The 16,807-nt window shown below is 46.1% G+C and overlaps 1 protein-coding gene across 4 annotated transcripts in view; it reads right to left on the bottom strand.

The window, feature by feature from the left end:
• Positions 1-9,588: 9,588 nt before the first annotated feature.
• Positions 9,589-16,807, bottom strand: part of VAV1 (vav guanine nucleotide exchange factor 1) — a 63,904-nt gene continuing 56,685 nt past the window's right edge. For all 4 annotated transcript variants that reach the window (XM_061422420.1, XM_061422421.1, XM_061422418.1 and 1 more), the window contains 3 exons: positions 13,882-13,996; positions 11,719-11,870; positions 9,589-9,893 (listed from right to left, as the gene is read on the bottom strand). In XM_061422420.1, the coding sequence (XP_061278404.1) occupies positions 9,840-9,893; positions 11,719-11,870; positions 13,882-13,996 (321 nt within the window). In that variant the 3' untranslated portion in view covers positions 9,589-9,839. The remainder of the gene's footprint in view (positions 9,894-11,718; positions 11,871-13,881; positions 13,997-16,807) is intronic.

Here is a 16,807-nt window from a genome sequence, read left to right on the forward strand (position 1 = left end):
AGCCTGGGGTGCTGCAGTCCATGGGGTCGCAAAGAGTCAGACCCAACTTAGCGACCAAACAACAACCACCGCAATCTGTTACCCAACCAAACTTGGATCCCAGCCATGGTGTAAATATATTATGTATATTTACCACAATAAAATATTATACATTTTTACAAATCTTCGAACTTGCAGCTTAACTCAGGATGAGTTTCGATCTCCCCTTGTTCCCCTAAGAAAGCACTTTTGTGCAGAACACAAGTATATATAAAAACACCAGCTTCCCATCAAGGTTAGAAAAAAATCCCAAGTTTCCACCATGGTCTGTCTCTGCCAACCTCTTACTTCTCTCTTTTATTTCAGCCACTTTGGCCTTATTACTAGTTCTTGATTTCACCAAACTCATTCTTCATACTTCCATAAAGCGGTTTAAACAAAAAAAAAGAAGCAGCTCTGTCCTACATCTGACTTCATTGCCTGAAATTCCACTGTTAGAAAGTCATTCCTTTGGCTAAAGGCATTTCTCTTCCAGGAAATACAGGGTACTGACTCAACAGTCTCCTCAGAGCCTTTTCACTTTTCATTTCCTCTGTTTAAAACACACATTTTCCCTCCTCGCTTGTCCATGGTGCACTCTCTCCATTCATTTGGGGTCTCAGTTCAAAAGTCAGAGATGACTTCCCTGCTGTCTGATCAATAATAACCATCCGCCACCATCAAGACACCCTCTACCCTGCTATTCTACATACATTCTTTTCCTCCAAGAAGCTACTTTCTGAGTGAACTCAAGCTGAGGTCACATCTTTGCTTATCTCTTGCCCCTTCCAGTTTACAGAGGTCAGTGTGGCCAGAACAAGAAGAATAATGCAAATTACATAAGGTCCTATGGGTCATCCTAAGGATTCAGTTTGGTGCCTGAATTATATGATATTGATTGTGCTTTTGCAGAATGGATTGGAAACTGGGGAGACTTTTACAAAAGTCAATGAACATGATGATACTAATGACTTGAAATAAACTGTGACAAGTGTAAAATGCCATGCCAGCATGCACTGAATAAATCCCCTTACTCCATGGCTCCGTCCTCCTGCAGCTTAAAGCACAAACTTTTTTACAACTTTTTTGGCTGAGCTGGGTCTTTTTTTTTTTTTTTTTTTTTTTAATGTGGTCCACCGGCTCTTCATTGCTGTGGGGGCTCGCCACAACTCTTGTTGTGGCGAGCAGGGTCTACTCCCTAGGTGCGGTGGATGGGCTTCTCACTGCAGTGGCGTCTCTTATCGCAGGTCACGGACTCCAGACTGCCGGCTTCAGTAGTTGCGACGTGCAGGTTCAGTAGTTGTAGCTTCCAGGCTTAGTTGCCCCGCAGCATGTGGAATATTCCTGGACTAGGGATCGAAACTGTGTCCCTTGCACTGGCTAGAGGAGTCCTATGCACTGTGGGTTAGTGCCTCAGTCATGTCCGACTCTTTGCGACCCCATGGACTGTAGCCTGCCAGGTTCCTCTGTCCATGGAATTCTCCAGGCAAGAATACTGGAATGGGTTGCCATTCCCTTCTCCAGGGGATCTTCCCAACCCAGGGATCGAACTCAGGTCTCCCTCATTGCAGGCAGATTCTTCGCCGTCTGAGCCCGCTAGGAAGCACGTACTACCACCAGGGAAGTCCCAAAGCTCACTTGTAAGCCTGATGTAGAGCCCGCCCTTCCAGCCTGGTCACAGAAGCAGAAAGTTTAGAATCCGCCGTGGCCACTAGAGGGCAGCACACAGCTTCAAATTGGTGAAGCGGGAACACAAGGCAAAAAGATTTCACTGAACCTGAGACGTTCCTGCTTCCTCTCAAACGTTGTCCTGAGTCGCCGAGGACAGGCTTTCATCAAGTGAACAGTCCCCATGAAATGTGATAGGAACCCAACGTGGAAATCCACCGCAGGAGTCAATTTTGGGAGGTGATGAAGATGTTTATGGCCTAGATACTAGTGATGCTTTTGTAGGAGGATGAAAAAGAGAGTGTGTTAGTCACTCAGTCTGTGTCTGACTCTTTGCGACCCCCATGGACTGTAGCCTGCCAGTCTCCTCTGTCCATGGGATTTTCCAGGCAAGAATACTGGAGTGGGTTGTCATTTACTTCTCGAGGGCATCTTCCCTACCCAGGGATCAAACTCAGGTCTCCTGCATTGCAGGCAGATTCTTTACCATCTGAGCTACCAGTGTGGATAGGTATCCCCAAACTCATTGCTATGTATACACTCAATGTGTACAAGTTTTATATTAATATGTCAATCATACCTCAATAAACTAGGTTCAAAACGAAAGAAAAAAAATGCCCTGTGCCTGACTTCATTGGCATTCCACCATTAGAGAGTCATTTCTTTGGCTTTAATATTTCTCTTCCAAGAGATACAGGGTACTAACTCAACAGCACAAGCTGAGCCCTGGAAGGGATTAAAGAATCAGGAAGAGTCTTTGTGTCACAGTAAAAGGTTCTGGGCAGAGCCCACTGCACATACAGCAGGTGTCTTTTCAGCAGTATGCTTAGTAAGAGTTAGTGGCTCAGTTGTATCCAACTCTTTGTGACCCCATGGACTGTAGCCTGCCCGTCTTCTCTGTCCATGGAATTCTCCAGGCAAGAATACCGAGTGGGTTGCCATTTCCTTCTCCAGGGGATCTTCCCCACCCTGGCATCATACCCGGGTCTTCTGCATTGCAGGCAGATTCTTTACCATCTGAGCCACTTGGGAAGCCCTTAAACACACGCTTATCTTCCAAAGACCTAGATCCAACCTCTCCTTCCAGGAAACTCATTCCTCTTGGCTCCTCCAACTCTGTGTTTCTCCCTCTTGCCCCAACCTGGCCACATGAAGCTGCGAGTGTTTGTATCCAACAACTCTGACGTGAGGCCTTTATGGATCCCCTCCCTATACTTTTGGGTGAATGAATTGAGGGTGGGATTGGGGGTACCTCTGGGCAGTGTAATGAAGCTGCAGGGCCAAAAGTATAAAGAGCTCTTTCTATTGTTCAAACCTGGGCTTATATAAGCAGGCTTGTGAACAAGCGCGTGTGCACACACACACACGGACAGACACACACATACACTCACCCTGCTCTCCACTTTTCCAAGCAAAGTTATCTGCCAAGGAGGTTGGTGCACTACTCCCAATATCCACCAGAGGGCAGGCGTGGCTTAATTTGGGGCTATCTTCATTTGGTGTGGGTGGGTGTGTGTGTGTGTGTGGGTGTGTGTGAGAGAGAGAGAGAGAGAGATTTACAGGTTTGGTTTTGTTTTTCCCTTTGGATGATGGCCATTCTGACCTGGGATGGCTTTGGGTTTCCCAAGTGGCGCTAGTGGTAAAGAACCCACCTGCCACTGCAGGAGACTTAAGAGACAAAGGTTGGATCCTTGGATCTGATCAGGAAGATCCCTGGAGAAGGAAATGGCAACCCACTCCAGTATTCTTGCCTGGGAAACCCCATGGACAGAGGAGCCTGGAGGTCTACCGTCCATGGTGTTGCAAAGAGTTGGACCCGATGGAAGCTACTTAGCACACACGCATTCTGATCAGTGTGAGGTGATGCCTCATTGTAGTTTTGATTTACATTTCTCTAATAATTAGTGCCAACAAAGGTCCATCTAGTCAAGGCTATGGTTTTTCCACTGGTCATGTATGGATGTGAGAGTTGGACTGTGAAGAAAGCTGAGTGCCGAAGAATTGATGCTTTTGAACTGTGGTGTTGGAGAAGACTCTTGAGAGTCCCTTGGACTGCAAGGAGAGCCAACTTGTCCATTCTAAAGGAGATCAGTCCTGGGTGTTCATTGGAAGGAGTGATGCTGAAGCTGAAACTCCAATACTTTGGCCACCTCATTAGAAGAGTTTACTCATTGGAAAAGATCCTGATGCTGGGAGGGATTGGAGGCAGGAGGAGAAGGGGACGACAGAGGATGAGATGGTTGGATGGCATCATCGACTCAATGGACATGAGTTTGAGTGAACTCCAGGAGTTGGTGATGGACAGGGAGGCCTGGCGTGCTGCGATTCATGGGGTCTCAAAGAGTCGGACACGACTGAGCGACTGAACTGAACTGTATAATTAGTGGTAGCGAACATCTTTTCATGTGCTTGTTGGCCATCTTTTGTGATGTTTATAAATGTACCTGTTTGATCCAATGGATATATGTCTGATTGTGTTTGAAGTCTGTCCACCAATTTTACCTGTGGATGTCTTCATCTGAGTAAGTAAGGGCAGGGTGTATTGTCTGAGGATGTTGTATCTGTCAATCTGTCTGCTTGTCTCGGGTACCATATGGTGTGTGCTTGGGGTGTGCTTCTGCACCTGGCTGAGTAGACACATGTCTCCGCACCTATCTTTATAAATCAGTTTGACAGGTGCACCTCTGAATTGCCAGTTGAAAGCGGGTGTCAGTATTTTTGCACCTCTGTGTAGGCGTTTCTAATCTTATTTCAGTTAGTTTCGGTATTTGGGGAGGGGAGTTTTTGGGGTCTGGGATCTGTTGGCCTGGTGTAATGAGGGGAGGATATCTGTGTGCATCCCTAGAGATGTCCGCTTGACATCAGACGTGGGCAGATCCTTTCAGTGTCCACCTGCGTGCCTGCTTTCCAGTCTATTTGCTGTATTTGCCTGTCTGTGTGTATTTGGGGGGCTGTGTTTCTTCATGACAGTCAGTGCACCTGCCTGGCCTGTTATGTGTCTGTTTCATCACAAGGGCCTTTATATCCATCACGTGTGTTATGGGTTAAATTGCATTGACCCCCCCCCCACAAATAGAGACCTAACACCCAGGACCTCAGAATGTGACCTTATCTAGAAATAGGATCTTGGCAGATATGATGAGTTAATTTGAGGCCACACTGGAGTAAGGGGGGCCCTTAATCCAGTTAGATTGGTGTCCTTATGGTGGTTTAGTTGCTAAGTCATGTCTGACTCTTTTGTGACCCCATGGACTGTAACCCTCCTGTAGGAGGGCAGGGTGCTGTGTCCACGGGATTTCCCAGGCAAGAATACTGGAGTGGGTTGCCATTTCCTTTTCCAGGGGCTCTTCCCGACCCAGGAATAGAACCCATGTTTCTTGCATTGCAGGCGGATTCTTTACCAACTGAGCCATAGGGAAGCCAGTGTCCTTTTAGAAAGGAGAAATTTCTTTGTTTTTTGTTTTTGTTTTCGCCTCATGGCTTGCAGAATCTTACTTTCCAAACTGAGGATCAAACTCTGTTCCTTGGCAGTGGAAGCTCGGAGTCCTAACCACTGGACCACCAGGGATTCCCCAGGAGGGAGAGATTGGACACATGCACACAAGTAGGCTGCTGTGTCAACACTGGAGTTGTGCTCCCACAAGGCAAGAAGCTCCCAAGAGGTGAGAGAGAGAGATGCCTGAAACAGATGTCTCTCCACCATCTTCAGAGGGAGAACAGCCCCCCGCTGACACCTTGATCTTGAACTTCTGGTCCCCAGAAATGTGAGACAATCCATTTGTTTGGTTTAATTAAGCCTTTCATGGCAGGAAAGCAATGGCAAACCTAGACAGTGTGTTCAAAAGCAAAAACATCAGTTTGCTGACAAAGGTCCGTACAGTCAAGGCTATAGTTTTTCCAGTAGTCATGTACAGATGTGAGGGTTGGACCATAAAGAAGGCTGAGCACCAAAGAATTGATGCTTTTGAACTGTGGTGTTGGAGAAGACTCTTGAGAGTCCCTTGGACTGCAAGGAGATCAAACCAGTCCATTCTAAAGGAAATCAGTACTGCATATTCATTGGAAGGACTGATGCTGAAGCTGGAGCTCCAATACTTTGGGCACCTGATGCAAAGAGTTGATTCAATGGAAAAGACCCTGATGCTGGGAAAGATTGAAGGCAGGAGGAGAAGGGGACGACAGAGGATGAGATGGTTGGATGGCATCACTGACTCGATGGACATGAACTTGGGCAAAGTCTGGGAGATGGTGAGGGACAGGGAAGCCTGGAGTGCTGTAGTCCATGGGGTTGCAAAGTCAGGCATGACTTGGCGACCGAGCAACAGTGGCAACAATTAGGCCACTCAGTTTGTGGTACTCAGTTGTGGCACCCTGAGCAAAGTAACACAGTGTGCTGGCGTGCGTGCATCCCCCGGCAGCTGCAGGTAACCGACAGCCAGAGCCAGGGGAGTTCCTGGTTAGGGCAACGTGGGACTGCCCTGTGTTCTACTTATTTAGGTATTGGTCGCGCTGGCTCTTGGTTGCTGCACACGGACTTTCTCTAGTTGCGGTGAGCAGGGCTACTCTTCATTGTGGTGCGTGGGCTTCTCACCGCAGTGGCTTCTCTTGTTGCGGATCATGGGCTCCAGAGGGCTGGCTTCAGTAGTTGTGGCACAGGGGCTTCGTTGCTCCCCGACATTTGGGATGCCCCCAGAACAGGGATTGAACCTTGTCCCTTGCACTGGCAGGCAGATTCTTAACCTCTGGACCCCGAGGGAAGTCCCTGCCCTGTGTTCCTTTGAACCTCTCTATGTCAGTACATTTGGGTGACAGCTGTTCCCTGGAACCCAACTCTACAACCATCTGCAGGCCACGCCAGGGCACACCTGAGGCCACCCCTCACCTCCGCCAGCCGGTAAGAAGTGGCCTCTTTCAGCAGCTGTCTGCCTGGTCCCTCCGGGGGTTGTAACAAGGCAGCTCCAACCACTTCTCCGCCCCTTACTCTCTCCCTCCCCATCTGAGCACAGTGCTGCTGCTGCTGCTAAGTCGCTTCAGTCGACCCCATGGACTGCAGCCTACCAGGCTCCTCCGCCCATGGGATTTTCCAGGCAAGAGTACTGGAGTGGGTTGCCATTGCCTTCTCGCTAAGCACAGTAAACTCCTGGTAATTTTCAGAACCTACAAGGCTCACATTCATTTCTCTTTCCCCTAAACCCACCCCACTTTTCTTTTTTTCAAATTGAAGTATAGCTGATTTACAGTATTGTGTTAGGTCCAGGGATACAGCAAAGTGATTTAGTTATACATACCTTTTTTTGGATTTCTTCCCATATAGATTTCCTCCCATATTACAAGATACTGAGCGTAGTTCCCTATACTATAGAGTAGGTCCTTATTATTTGCCTATTTTATACAGTCTGTAGACGTTAATCTCATAGGCCTAATTTATCTCACCCTCCCCCCTTTCCCCTTTAGTAACCACAGGTTTTTTAAATCTATGAGTCTGTTTCTATTTTGCAAATAAATAATTGGTTTTTTTTTTTTTTTAGTTTCCACGGATAAGTGATACCATACAGCATTTGTCTTTTTCTGATTCACTTTGCTTAGTATGATAATCTTTAGGTCCATCCATGTCGCTGTAGGTGACAAGATTTCATTCGTATTATGGTTGAGTAGTATTCCAGTGTGTGTGTGTGTGTGTGTGTGTGTGTGTACACGTCTTTAGCCATTCATCTGTTGATGGTATTGATGGTGCGTCCCAATCCTTAGAAGGACACTAGTCACATTGACTTAGGGTCCACCCTAATGACATCACTTTAACTTAATTAGCTCTTTAAAAAACCCATCTTCAAATACAGTCAGCATCACAGATTCCTTCTTATCACAAAAGTGAGTGGATAAATCAATGAATTAATAAATGAATGATAGAAAGGGCTTTCTGGCAGGTTCTGATTTTATCCCGTGTATTCACTGCTTCTCCCTGGTTGAGGAGGAAACCTTTGCCAACTGATGTTGCTCTGGCTAATGAGATGTCTTCTTTTCATTCCCAAGAAGAAATATGAGGAAACCGCCGAGTGGTCCAGTCATTTCTCTGTTACTCCTGCCACAAGCCTGGCACATCCCAAGGCTGCAGTGCCTTCTACTTCCAGAAGCTTCTTCAGCAGAGTTGAGGCCAGTGCATGAAAGAATTATGCAATGTTGAGATGAGAAATCATTTGCTAGAGTAGCAATACTCAGCCCAAGGTGACAGATTTTTTTCTCCTAAGAGTTATTCCTTCAGGAAATCTACCGAAGATGTGACTTCCGGGCTTTCAAAAGCCCAAGGAAAGATTCTGGTGCTCACTTCAGCAGCACAAATATTAAAATTGGAACAGCCCCTGTGCAGGGATAACAGCAAATTTGTCAAGTGTCCCATATTTTTGGCATGGATGGACCTGGAGCCTGTCATACAGAGTGAAGTCAGACAGAGAAAAACAAATATTATATATTAACACATGTGTGCAGGATCCAGAAAAATGGTAGAGATGATCATACTCACAAAACAGAAACAAAGACACAGATGCAGAGAAGAAACGAATGGACACCAAGGGGGAAAGGAGGGAGGGTGGGATGAGCTGGGAGATTAGGACTCACATACACACTATCAATTCTGTGTATAAAATAGGTAACTAACGAGAACCTACTGTACAGCACCCGGAACACCACGATGCTCTGTGGCGACCTAAATGGGAAGGAAATCCGAAAAAGAGGGGATATATGGATACACATAGCTGATTCACTTTGCCGTACAGTAGAAATTAACATAACATTGTAAAGCAACCTTTGCCGACAAAGGTCCATGTAGTCAAAGCTACGGTTTTTCCAGTAGTCATGTACAGATGTGAGAGTTGGACCATAAAGAAGGCTGAGCGTCAAGGAATTTTTGCTTTCAAATTGTGGTGCTTGAGAAGATTCTTGAGCAAGAGTCTTGGACTCTGGGCAGCAAGGAGATCAAACCAGTCAGTCCTAAAGGAAATCAACCCTGAATATTCATTGGAATGACTGATACTGAAGCTGAAGCTCCAACACTTTGGCCTTCTGTAACGAAGATCTGACTCATTGGAAAAGCCCCTGATGCTGTAAAGATTGAGGGCAGGAGAAGAAGGGGAAACAGAGCATGAGTTGGTTCAGTAGCATCACCGACTCAATGGATATGAATTTGAACAAATTCCATGAGATAGTGAAGGACAGGGAAGCCTGGCGTACTGCAGACCACGGGGCTGCAAAGAATCAGACGTGACTTAGTAACTGAACAACAACAATCCGTGAGTGTAAAATTCTTTCCTGCCACATAGGAGTCCCATTTCCGTATTTCAGGCCTTATTTGTTTTGATATTCTAAACTTTTTTATTTTCTATTTGGGTATAGCCAATTAACAAAGGAGTTTGTGATGGACAAGGAGGCCTGGCATGCTGCGATTCATGGTGTGGCAAAGAGTCGGACACGACTGAGCGACTGAACTGAACTGAACTGAACTGAACTGAATTAACAAACAATATTGTGATAGTTTCGAGTGAATAGTGAAGGGACCCAGCCATATACATACACATGTCCATTCTCCCCCAAACTCCCCTCCCATCCAGGCTGCCACATAACCTTGAGCACTGGAGTTCCATGTACTATACACAGCAGGGCCCTGTTGTTATCCATTTTAAATATAGCAGTGTGTACATATCCATCCCAAACTCCCTAACTATCCCTTCCTCCCATCCTCCCCCCACCACCCCACACCACCGGCAACCATAGTTCATTCTCTAAGTCTTCGAGGTCTTATCTTAAGTGACAGAGAAAGGTGAGAGAGCTGGAAAGCAGGAATCAGTGAGGGGGCTTGTGTCTGTCCCAACTCCCTCTCCCACCATTCCCCTTGCAGGTCTGACACAGTCCATCCATTTATCATTTTATTGGAAGTAGTTGCCTGGAGCCCCACCTTCTCAAGGGGACCCAGGAGGAAATGCATGTGTTATAAATTAACCATGGCAGGGCATCATCCTTAGAGCCCTGCCAGCTGGAGGCTAGCCCTCCACAGTCCGTGGACTCTCAGCCTACCAGGATCTGTCTCAGCTCCTGGCCCTACTGCCTGTTCATCCTGGGCTTGGAGCCTAGAATCTCTTTTCTCTCTGCCAATGTGCCAAGGCTCAGCAGTACTCAGAATAGTCCTCTTCCACATAGTTGGAGGGGAACCAGCCAATCTGGAAAGAGACAGGGAAGGAGTCAGGGCGGCCTCTCTGTGCATTCTCCCACTGTTCCTTGACACACCGGCCAGGTTTCCTCTACCTCAGGGTCTTTGCACCTGCCACACCTTCTACCCCAGAACGTAGCTCCCCGGATACACCCTCAGCTGACCACCTGCACCTCCTCCTGTCCTTTACTCATGCGTCACCTTATCCATAAGGACTTCTAACCATCCAATTTAAGCACTGCAAACCTCACCCCCCGCCGACACTGTCCACCCCCACTTACTACTTTTCCATAACACTTTTCACCATCTAATTGATTATATATGTTACTTATTTACGGACTTGTTCTCTGTTCCCTCTCCCTTCCCTACAACAGGGCAGGGATTTTTGTCTGTCTGATTCATCACTGAGTTCCAAAAACCTAGAATAGTTCCTGGAACACAGTAAATCCTTAATAAATATTTGTTGAAAAGATAGATGGATGAATGATGGATGGATGGATGAACAAGGGATGGATGATGGAATGATGGATGGATGTTGGAAAGATGGATGGATGGAATGAATGGATGGATGAACAAGGGATGGATGATGGAATGATGGATGGATGTTGGAAAGATGGATGGATGGATGGAATGAATGGATGGATGAACAAGGGATGGGTGGATGTAATAATGGATGAATGATTAAATGATGAGTGGATGGATGAATGGATGGATGGATGGAATGATGTATGGATGGGTGAACAATGTATGGAAGGACAAAATGAAGGATGGATGGGTGGGTGGGTGGATGGATGGATAGAACAATGGATGGGTGGATGGGTGGATGAATTCTTTATAGCCCAGACCTTCCTAAACACCCCATAAGGCTCCCTCACACCCCATTTGTCCTCCATCGCACAATACATTTACCCTCTATGGCTCCTAAAACAATTCTCCTGAGCAATTTTTCAGAGGTCACTTTTCATGTTTCCCTCTGGTAGAATTTAAGCTCCTAACTGCTGTCCTTATCTTCATTCAACAAGTACTTTTTGAGAAACCTATACAAGCAAGGCAATATGCTGGAGACTAGAAATTCATCAGCCGATAAAATAAAGAAGACTTTCTCCGCCTTTGTGAGACAAAAATAAGAAGCAAAGAGAAGCAAAGTTTTCTGAGAAAATTTGAGTTCCCTCCTGAAAGTCCAAATTCAGGCAAAGAACACAGAAGGCAAAAGTAGTTGGTCTGCTTCTTCATGCATTCAATAAATATTGAGCAACTACATGACAGCCACTGTTCCAGGCACCGGAGACACTGATGTGAAGAAGACAGACAAACTCCTCCCTTCAGGTTCCCCCAAACATGCCATTCACTCTCTCACCCCAGGGCCTTTGCACATGATGGTTTGTTTGCAATAGCTTCCCACACTGGTCCCCCTCCCCCCCAACTGTGACCTTTTTACCTGGCTAACTTTACTCATCCCTCAGTGATCAGCTTGCCTCTCAGAAGGTGTCTTGACCTCATCCGGGGTGAGTCAGAGGTTCCCCGGGGGCTCCCAAGGTGCCTTACAATTCCCCATCTCAATCTTGACCATTCACTCTCACGAGGGCATGTTCACAGTTCCACATTTCCCACTAAATTATGAGTTTCGTGGGACAGCGATGGTACTGTGCTCCTCTGTGCCTCCTCGGCACCCAGCAGAATGGCACATAGTAGGTGCTCAATAAATAAATGCAAGATGCATACATGAAATCTCTGTCCCTTCCTCCTTTCCAACCAGGGACGCCCCCCCGCCCACCCTCCCCAGTCCACCATCCAGGACAGCCCCACTGTAACGGCAGAGCCCCGCCCCGACTCACCCGGCCATAGATCTCCCCTCGCCACCAGCCCTGCTGCCCCTTCTTGTTAAGGATCTTGACGATGTCGCCCTCTTTGAGGGACAGCTCTGACCGGTCCCGGGCGCAGAAGTCATAGCGGGCTTTAGCAGTGCCAAAGATCTTGATGCTCCCGGCTGTATGGCAGAGAGCAGACATGGGAAACAGCCCGGAGCAGAGCCCTCCCACCCACCCACCACCTGCAGAGGACAATGCTCTCAGGAGAATGCACTGGGATAAAGGACCCCTCAATGCTTCTTTCCACTGAGTGTTAGGCGCCCTGTGTTCTGAGGGAAGACAGCTGTCTTCCCAGATCATTCTTCCAGCCCAACCAGGGTGCAAATTTAGAGGATAATACCATATATGATCTTTAAAATGTTTTGTATCTATTCATGCTTTCCTGGTGGCTCAGATGGTAAAGAACTGTTTGCGATGCAGGAGACCCTTGGTCGGGAAGATCCCCTGCAGGAGGAAATGGCGAGGCACTCCAGTATTCTTGCCTGGAAAATTCCACGGACAGAGGAGCCTGGTGAGCTAGAGTCCATGGGGTCACAAAGAGTTGGACGTGACTGAGCAACTAACAAACACACACATATATTCATAGTAAGAGAAACAGAAGAAAGATGTGGAAATTTTCATTCCAGATAATATTAATTATATGAAGGAGGTCTAAGAGTTAAAAAAGAGAAGGAGAGGGGCTTCCTTTGGTGACCCAGTGGCTAAGATTCTGTGCTCCCAATGCAGGGGGCCCAGGTTCAATCCTTGGGCAGGGAACTGGGTCCCACATGTCACAATTAAGTGTCCACACGCCACACCTCAAGGTCCCCCATGTCACAACTAAAAAGATCCTGGATGTCACAATGAAGAGGGAAGATCCCGGGTGCCGAACTAAGACCCAGCACAGCCAAATAAATAAACAAACAGAATTTTTTTTTTTTTTTAGAAACAAGAAAAGAAAAAGAGAGAGAAAGATAAGCAAGGGGGAAAGGGACACAGGAAAACTTCTCAAAGTACAATATTAAGTGATATTGTAGAAAATTAGTTTGTAGTATTTCTGCAGATAGGCTGACTGAATATATTTTCCAGGAAGAAATGTGCAGACAGAAACATCTGATTGGGTGATGAGAATAAGGACAATTTTCATCTTAGAGTCCCGATGTTGTGCTGGTGTCGCTTTCTCAAAAATACAGCTTTTTCCAGTGGGAAACTGTTATTTTATAGGCAAACATTTGAACAATAATTAATTTTTAAATCCATCTTAAAATTTTTTTGGACAGGTAAGAGTTCAGAAACTCCACCACCCATGTGACTTTTCCACTAAACATACTCCAGAATGCACTCCAGCAAAATAAAATTTGAATTAGAATAAGGAATTTTAAAAATAAAGGAAAACATGGAAAATAAGAAATGTAGACAGTTTAAACAATGCTTGATAACAACTTTGCAAATTGAAATGCAATGGTGAAGAAAGAATTCCTAAAATGTAAGGCATGATTGTTTTCACTCACAGAAAATCATAGCCAACACTCCAGAAAATTTCAACAAACCAGGTTAGTAAGCTATACAAAGGAAAACAGAAGTAAGAGAATGCTAAAGATCTTGCCTTTCTGTGGGAGAAAGTTTATTGCTGTTTTAGTCACTCAGTCGTGTCCAACTCTCTATGACCCCATGGACTGTAGCCCGCCAGGTTCCTCTATCCATGGGATTATCCCAAAAAGAACACTAGAGTGGGTAGCCATTCCCTTCTCCAGAGGCTCTTCCCGACCCAGGGTTGGAACCCGGGTCTCCTGAATTGCAGGCAGATTCTTTACAATCTGAGCCACCAGGGAAGCCCAGGAGAAGGTTATCGATACTGATTAATGCCTGATTTAATACAAAATTAAAGGCTTAAAATATATAGATGAGCACCCTTCTGGTTTCTTGTATCCTCATTTTCCCAAATATGAAAGTAACCCCTTTCATCCAAGCAAATGGATATGCAGATCTCTCAGGAGCAAAGGGACAAACTGGAAGTGGGAAGGAGTTCAGGCTCTTTCACAGATAGGACTTCTCCATGCCCACTGGAAGCAATGTCTTCAGCATCCCCCAGCGTTCCCTGCACTACAGAAAGGAGCTGGCACTACAGGCCCCCATCTGGAGGCCTTCTACCTGATGGTTTGTTGATGGCTCTCCTCTCAGGCTCCTTGAAGGGGAACTGCAGGGTGGTGTCCAGCGACTTGAAGCAATCCTTCAGAGAGTTCTGTTGGTAGAATTCCACCAGCTCCTAGAAAGAGAACAGGACAGATGCTCTTCCAGAGGGCCAGCCCACAAGGGAGGGAGCCAGAACTGGAAGGAACCACGTCCAACTCCTTGTGTAAAACAGACCCCTCTTCTGCGCTCCCTGGCAACAGACTCCTTGAAAGCTCCCCTTGACAGGGAGCTAACTCCCTTCCCAGAGGCCAGGACCATTTTATGGGGAAGAAATCACATTGTCTCAAGACAGTTCTCCTAATATCGTTTGTTTCGTGATAAACTTACCAAATAATCAACTTGCTTGACGACCAGTTCACCAAAACCAAACCCCCCCCTCCACCCTCTGGGTGTCAAGAGATCTATTTTTACAGATAATTGTAATAATAATAAATGTTGTTTATGAAGCAACTACTGTGTGCGGGTCAGTGTGCAACCACACATCATCAAAATCTCTTAATAACCTAGAGGGGTGGAAGGGAGGCTCAAGGGGGAGGAGATATATGTATATTTATGGCTGGTTCACATTATTGTATGGCAGAAGCAACACAACATTGTAAAGAAATTGTCCGCTGATTAAAAATAAATATTTAGGGGCTTCTCTGGTGGCTCTGATGCTGGGAGGGATTGGGGGCAGGAGGAGAAGGGGATGACAGAGGATGAGATGGCTGGATGGCATCACTGACTCCATGGACGTGAGTCTGAGTGAACTCTGGGAGTTGGTGATGGACAGGGAGGCCTGGCGTGCTGCGATTCATGGGGTCGCAAAGAGTCGGACACGACTGAGCGACTGATCTGGTCTGATCTGGTGGCTCAGTGGTAAACAGTCTGCCTGCCAGTGCAGGAGACATGGGTTCAATCCCTGATCCAGGAGGATCCCATAAACCACGGAGCAACTAAAGCCCTGCGCCACAACTCCTGGGCCTGTGCTCTAGAGTCCAGGAGCTGCAAGTGCTGGGCCCATGCGCCACCACTACTGAAGCCCACAAGCCTTCTAAGGCTCTGCAGCAAGAGAAGCCACCACAGTGAGAAGCTTGCGCACCTCAGCTAGAGTCTAGCCCCCGCCTGCTGCAAGTAGAGAAAAGCGGGCACAGAAATGAAGACCCAGCCCCCATTTTTTTTTTTTTTTGGTTTTAAAAAATGAATATTTTTTAAAATTTCTTAATAATCATGGGAGGTAAATACATTGGTGAGTCCCCTATTTTATAGATGGAGAAACTTAGTCACAGAGAAGGCTCATCCAGGGTCACACGGCTAGAAAAGGACAGATCCAGCATTCAGTCCTAGGACAAGAGATAAAGTGTAGTAGCCAAAAGGTGGTCTCTATGTGAACGTGTGACAGTCACTCAGTCGTGTCTGACTTTTTGCAACCCGATGGACTGTACAGTTCATGGAATTCTCCAGGCCAGAATACTGGAGTAGGTAGCCTTTCCCTTCTCCCAGGGATCTTCCCAACCCAGAGATTAAACCCAGGTCTCCCAAATTGCAGCTGGATTCTTTACCAGTTGAGCCACAAGGGAAGGCCAGTCTCTATAATAAGACTCATCTGAATTCAAGAGTCAGATGTGTGTCATTTATGACTATTTCTCCCACAAATGTTCAAGCTCATCCTAAGAGTGGGGGAAAAGGCAAGTCAAAATTAAGGGACACTTTGCAAAACAAAATATTTTATATGTTTAGGAGTTCTAGACTTCAAAAATGCCAGTGTCCTAATTCATGTTGATGTTTGGCAGTGAAAGTGAAAGGTGCTCAGTCATGTCCGACTCTTTGCAACCCCATGGACTATAGAGTCCGTGGAATTCTCTAGACCAGAATACTGGAGTGAGTGGCCTTTCCCTTCTCCAGGGGATCTTCCCAACCCAGGGATCGAACCCAGGTCCCCCACAGTGCAGGCGGATTCTTTACCAGCTGAGGCACCAGGGAAGCCCAAGCATACTGGAGTGGGTAGCCTATCCCTTCTCCAACAGATCTTCCCAAGCCAGTGATTGAACCAGGGCCTTCTGCATTGCAGGCAGATTCTTTATCAACTGAGCTATCAGGGAAGCCCGATGTTTGGCAGAAACCAACACAATACTATAAAACAATTATCCTTCAATTAAAAATAAACACATTTAATTCTTTTTAAAAGTGACACCGTCATAGGTGATGGGAGTGCCTTTTTTTTTTTTTTAACAGAGTATGGTTGTTATATGTAATTGAAATATTTTTCCAGTTCATTACAAGTGTGAAGAAACACTCAAAACTCTGGTTGTTTATTTCATCTTTGTTGTATTAACACATTCTCTCACTTGGGAAAACAAACAGACAAAAAAAACGCCAATGTCATGAAAGACCAAAGAAATAAATAAAAGACTGGGGAGCTCTCGCAAATTAAGAGAGACACTAAGGACATGAATGCAACGTGTGATTCCCCTGATTACATCCTGGGGATGAAAAGGCTATAATAAACGTAATTGGGGCCTTCAGGGAGCTTGGAAAACCCACTGTATTAGGTAATAATTTTGTATCAACGTTCAACTCCCTGACTGTGATAATGATACGCTGGTGAGGAGAAAAAAAATTGTCTTAGCTCTTCAGATATGCACGCTAAAGTACTTATAGGAAGAATTTTTTTAATTTATTTTTAATTGGAGGATAATTGCTTACAATGTTGTGCTGGTTTCTGCCATACAACAATGTGAATCTGCTCTAAGTATACATATGTCCCCTCCCACCTGAATCTCCCTGCCACCTTCTACCCCTTCCCACCTCTCTAGGCCATCACAGAGAACCAGGGTGATCTCTCTGCGTTATACAGCAACTTCCTATGAGTTATCTATTTTGCACGTGGTTCTGGAAGAGGGCA

The sequence above is a fragment of the Bos javanicus genome, chromosome 7 (genome assembly GCF_032452875.1).
Source record: "Bos javanicus breed banteng chromosome 7, ARS-OSU_banteng_1.0, whole genome shotgun sequence".
Taxonomy (NCBI): Eukaryota; Metazoa; Chordata; class Mammalia; order Artiodactyla; family Bovidae; genus Bos; species Bos javanicus.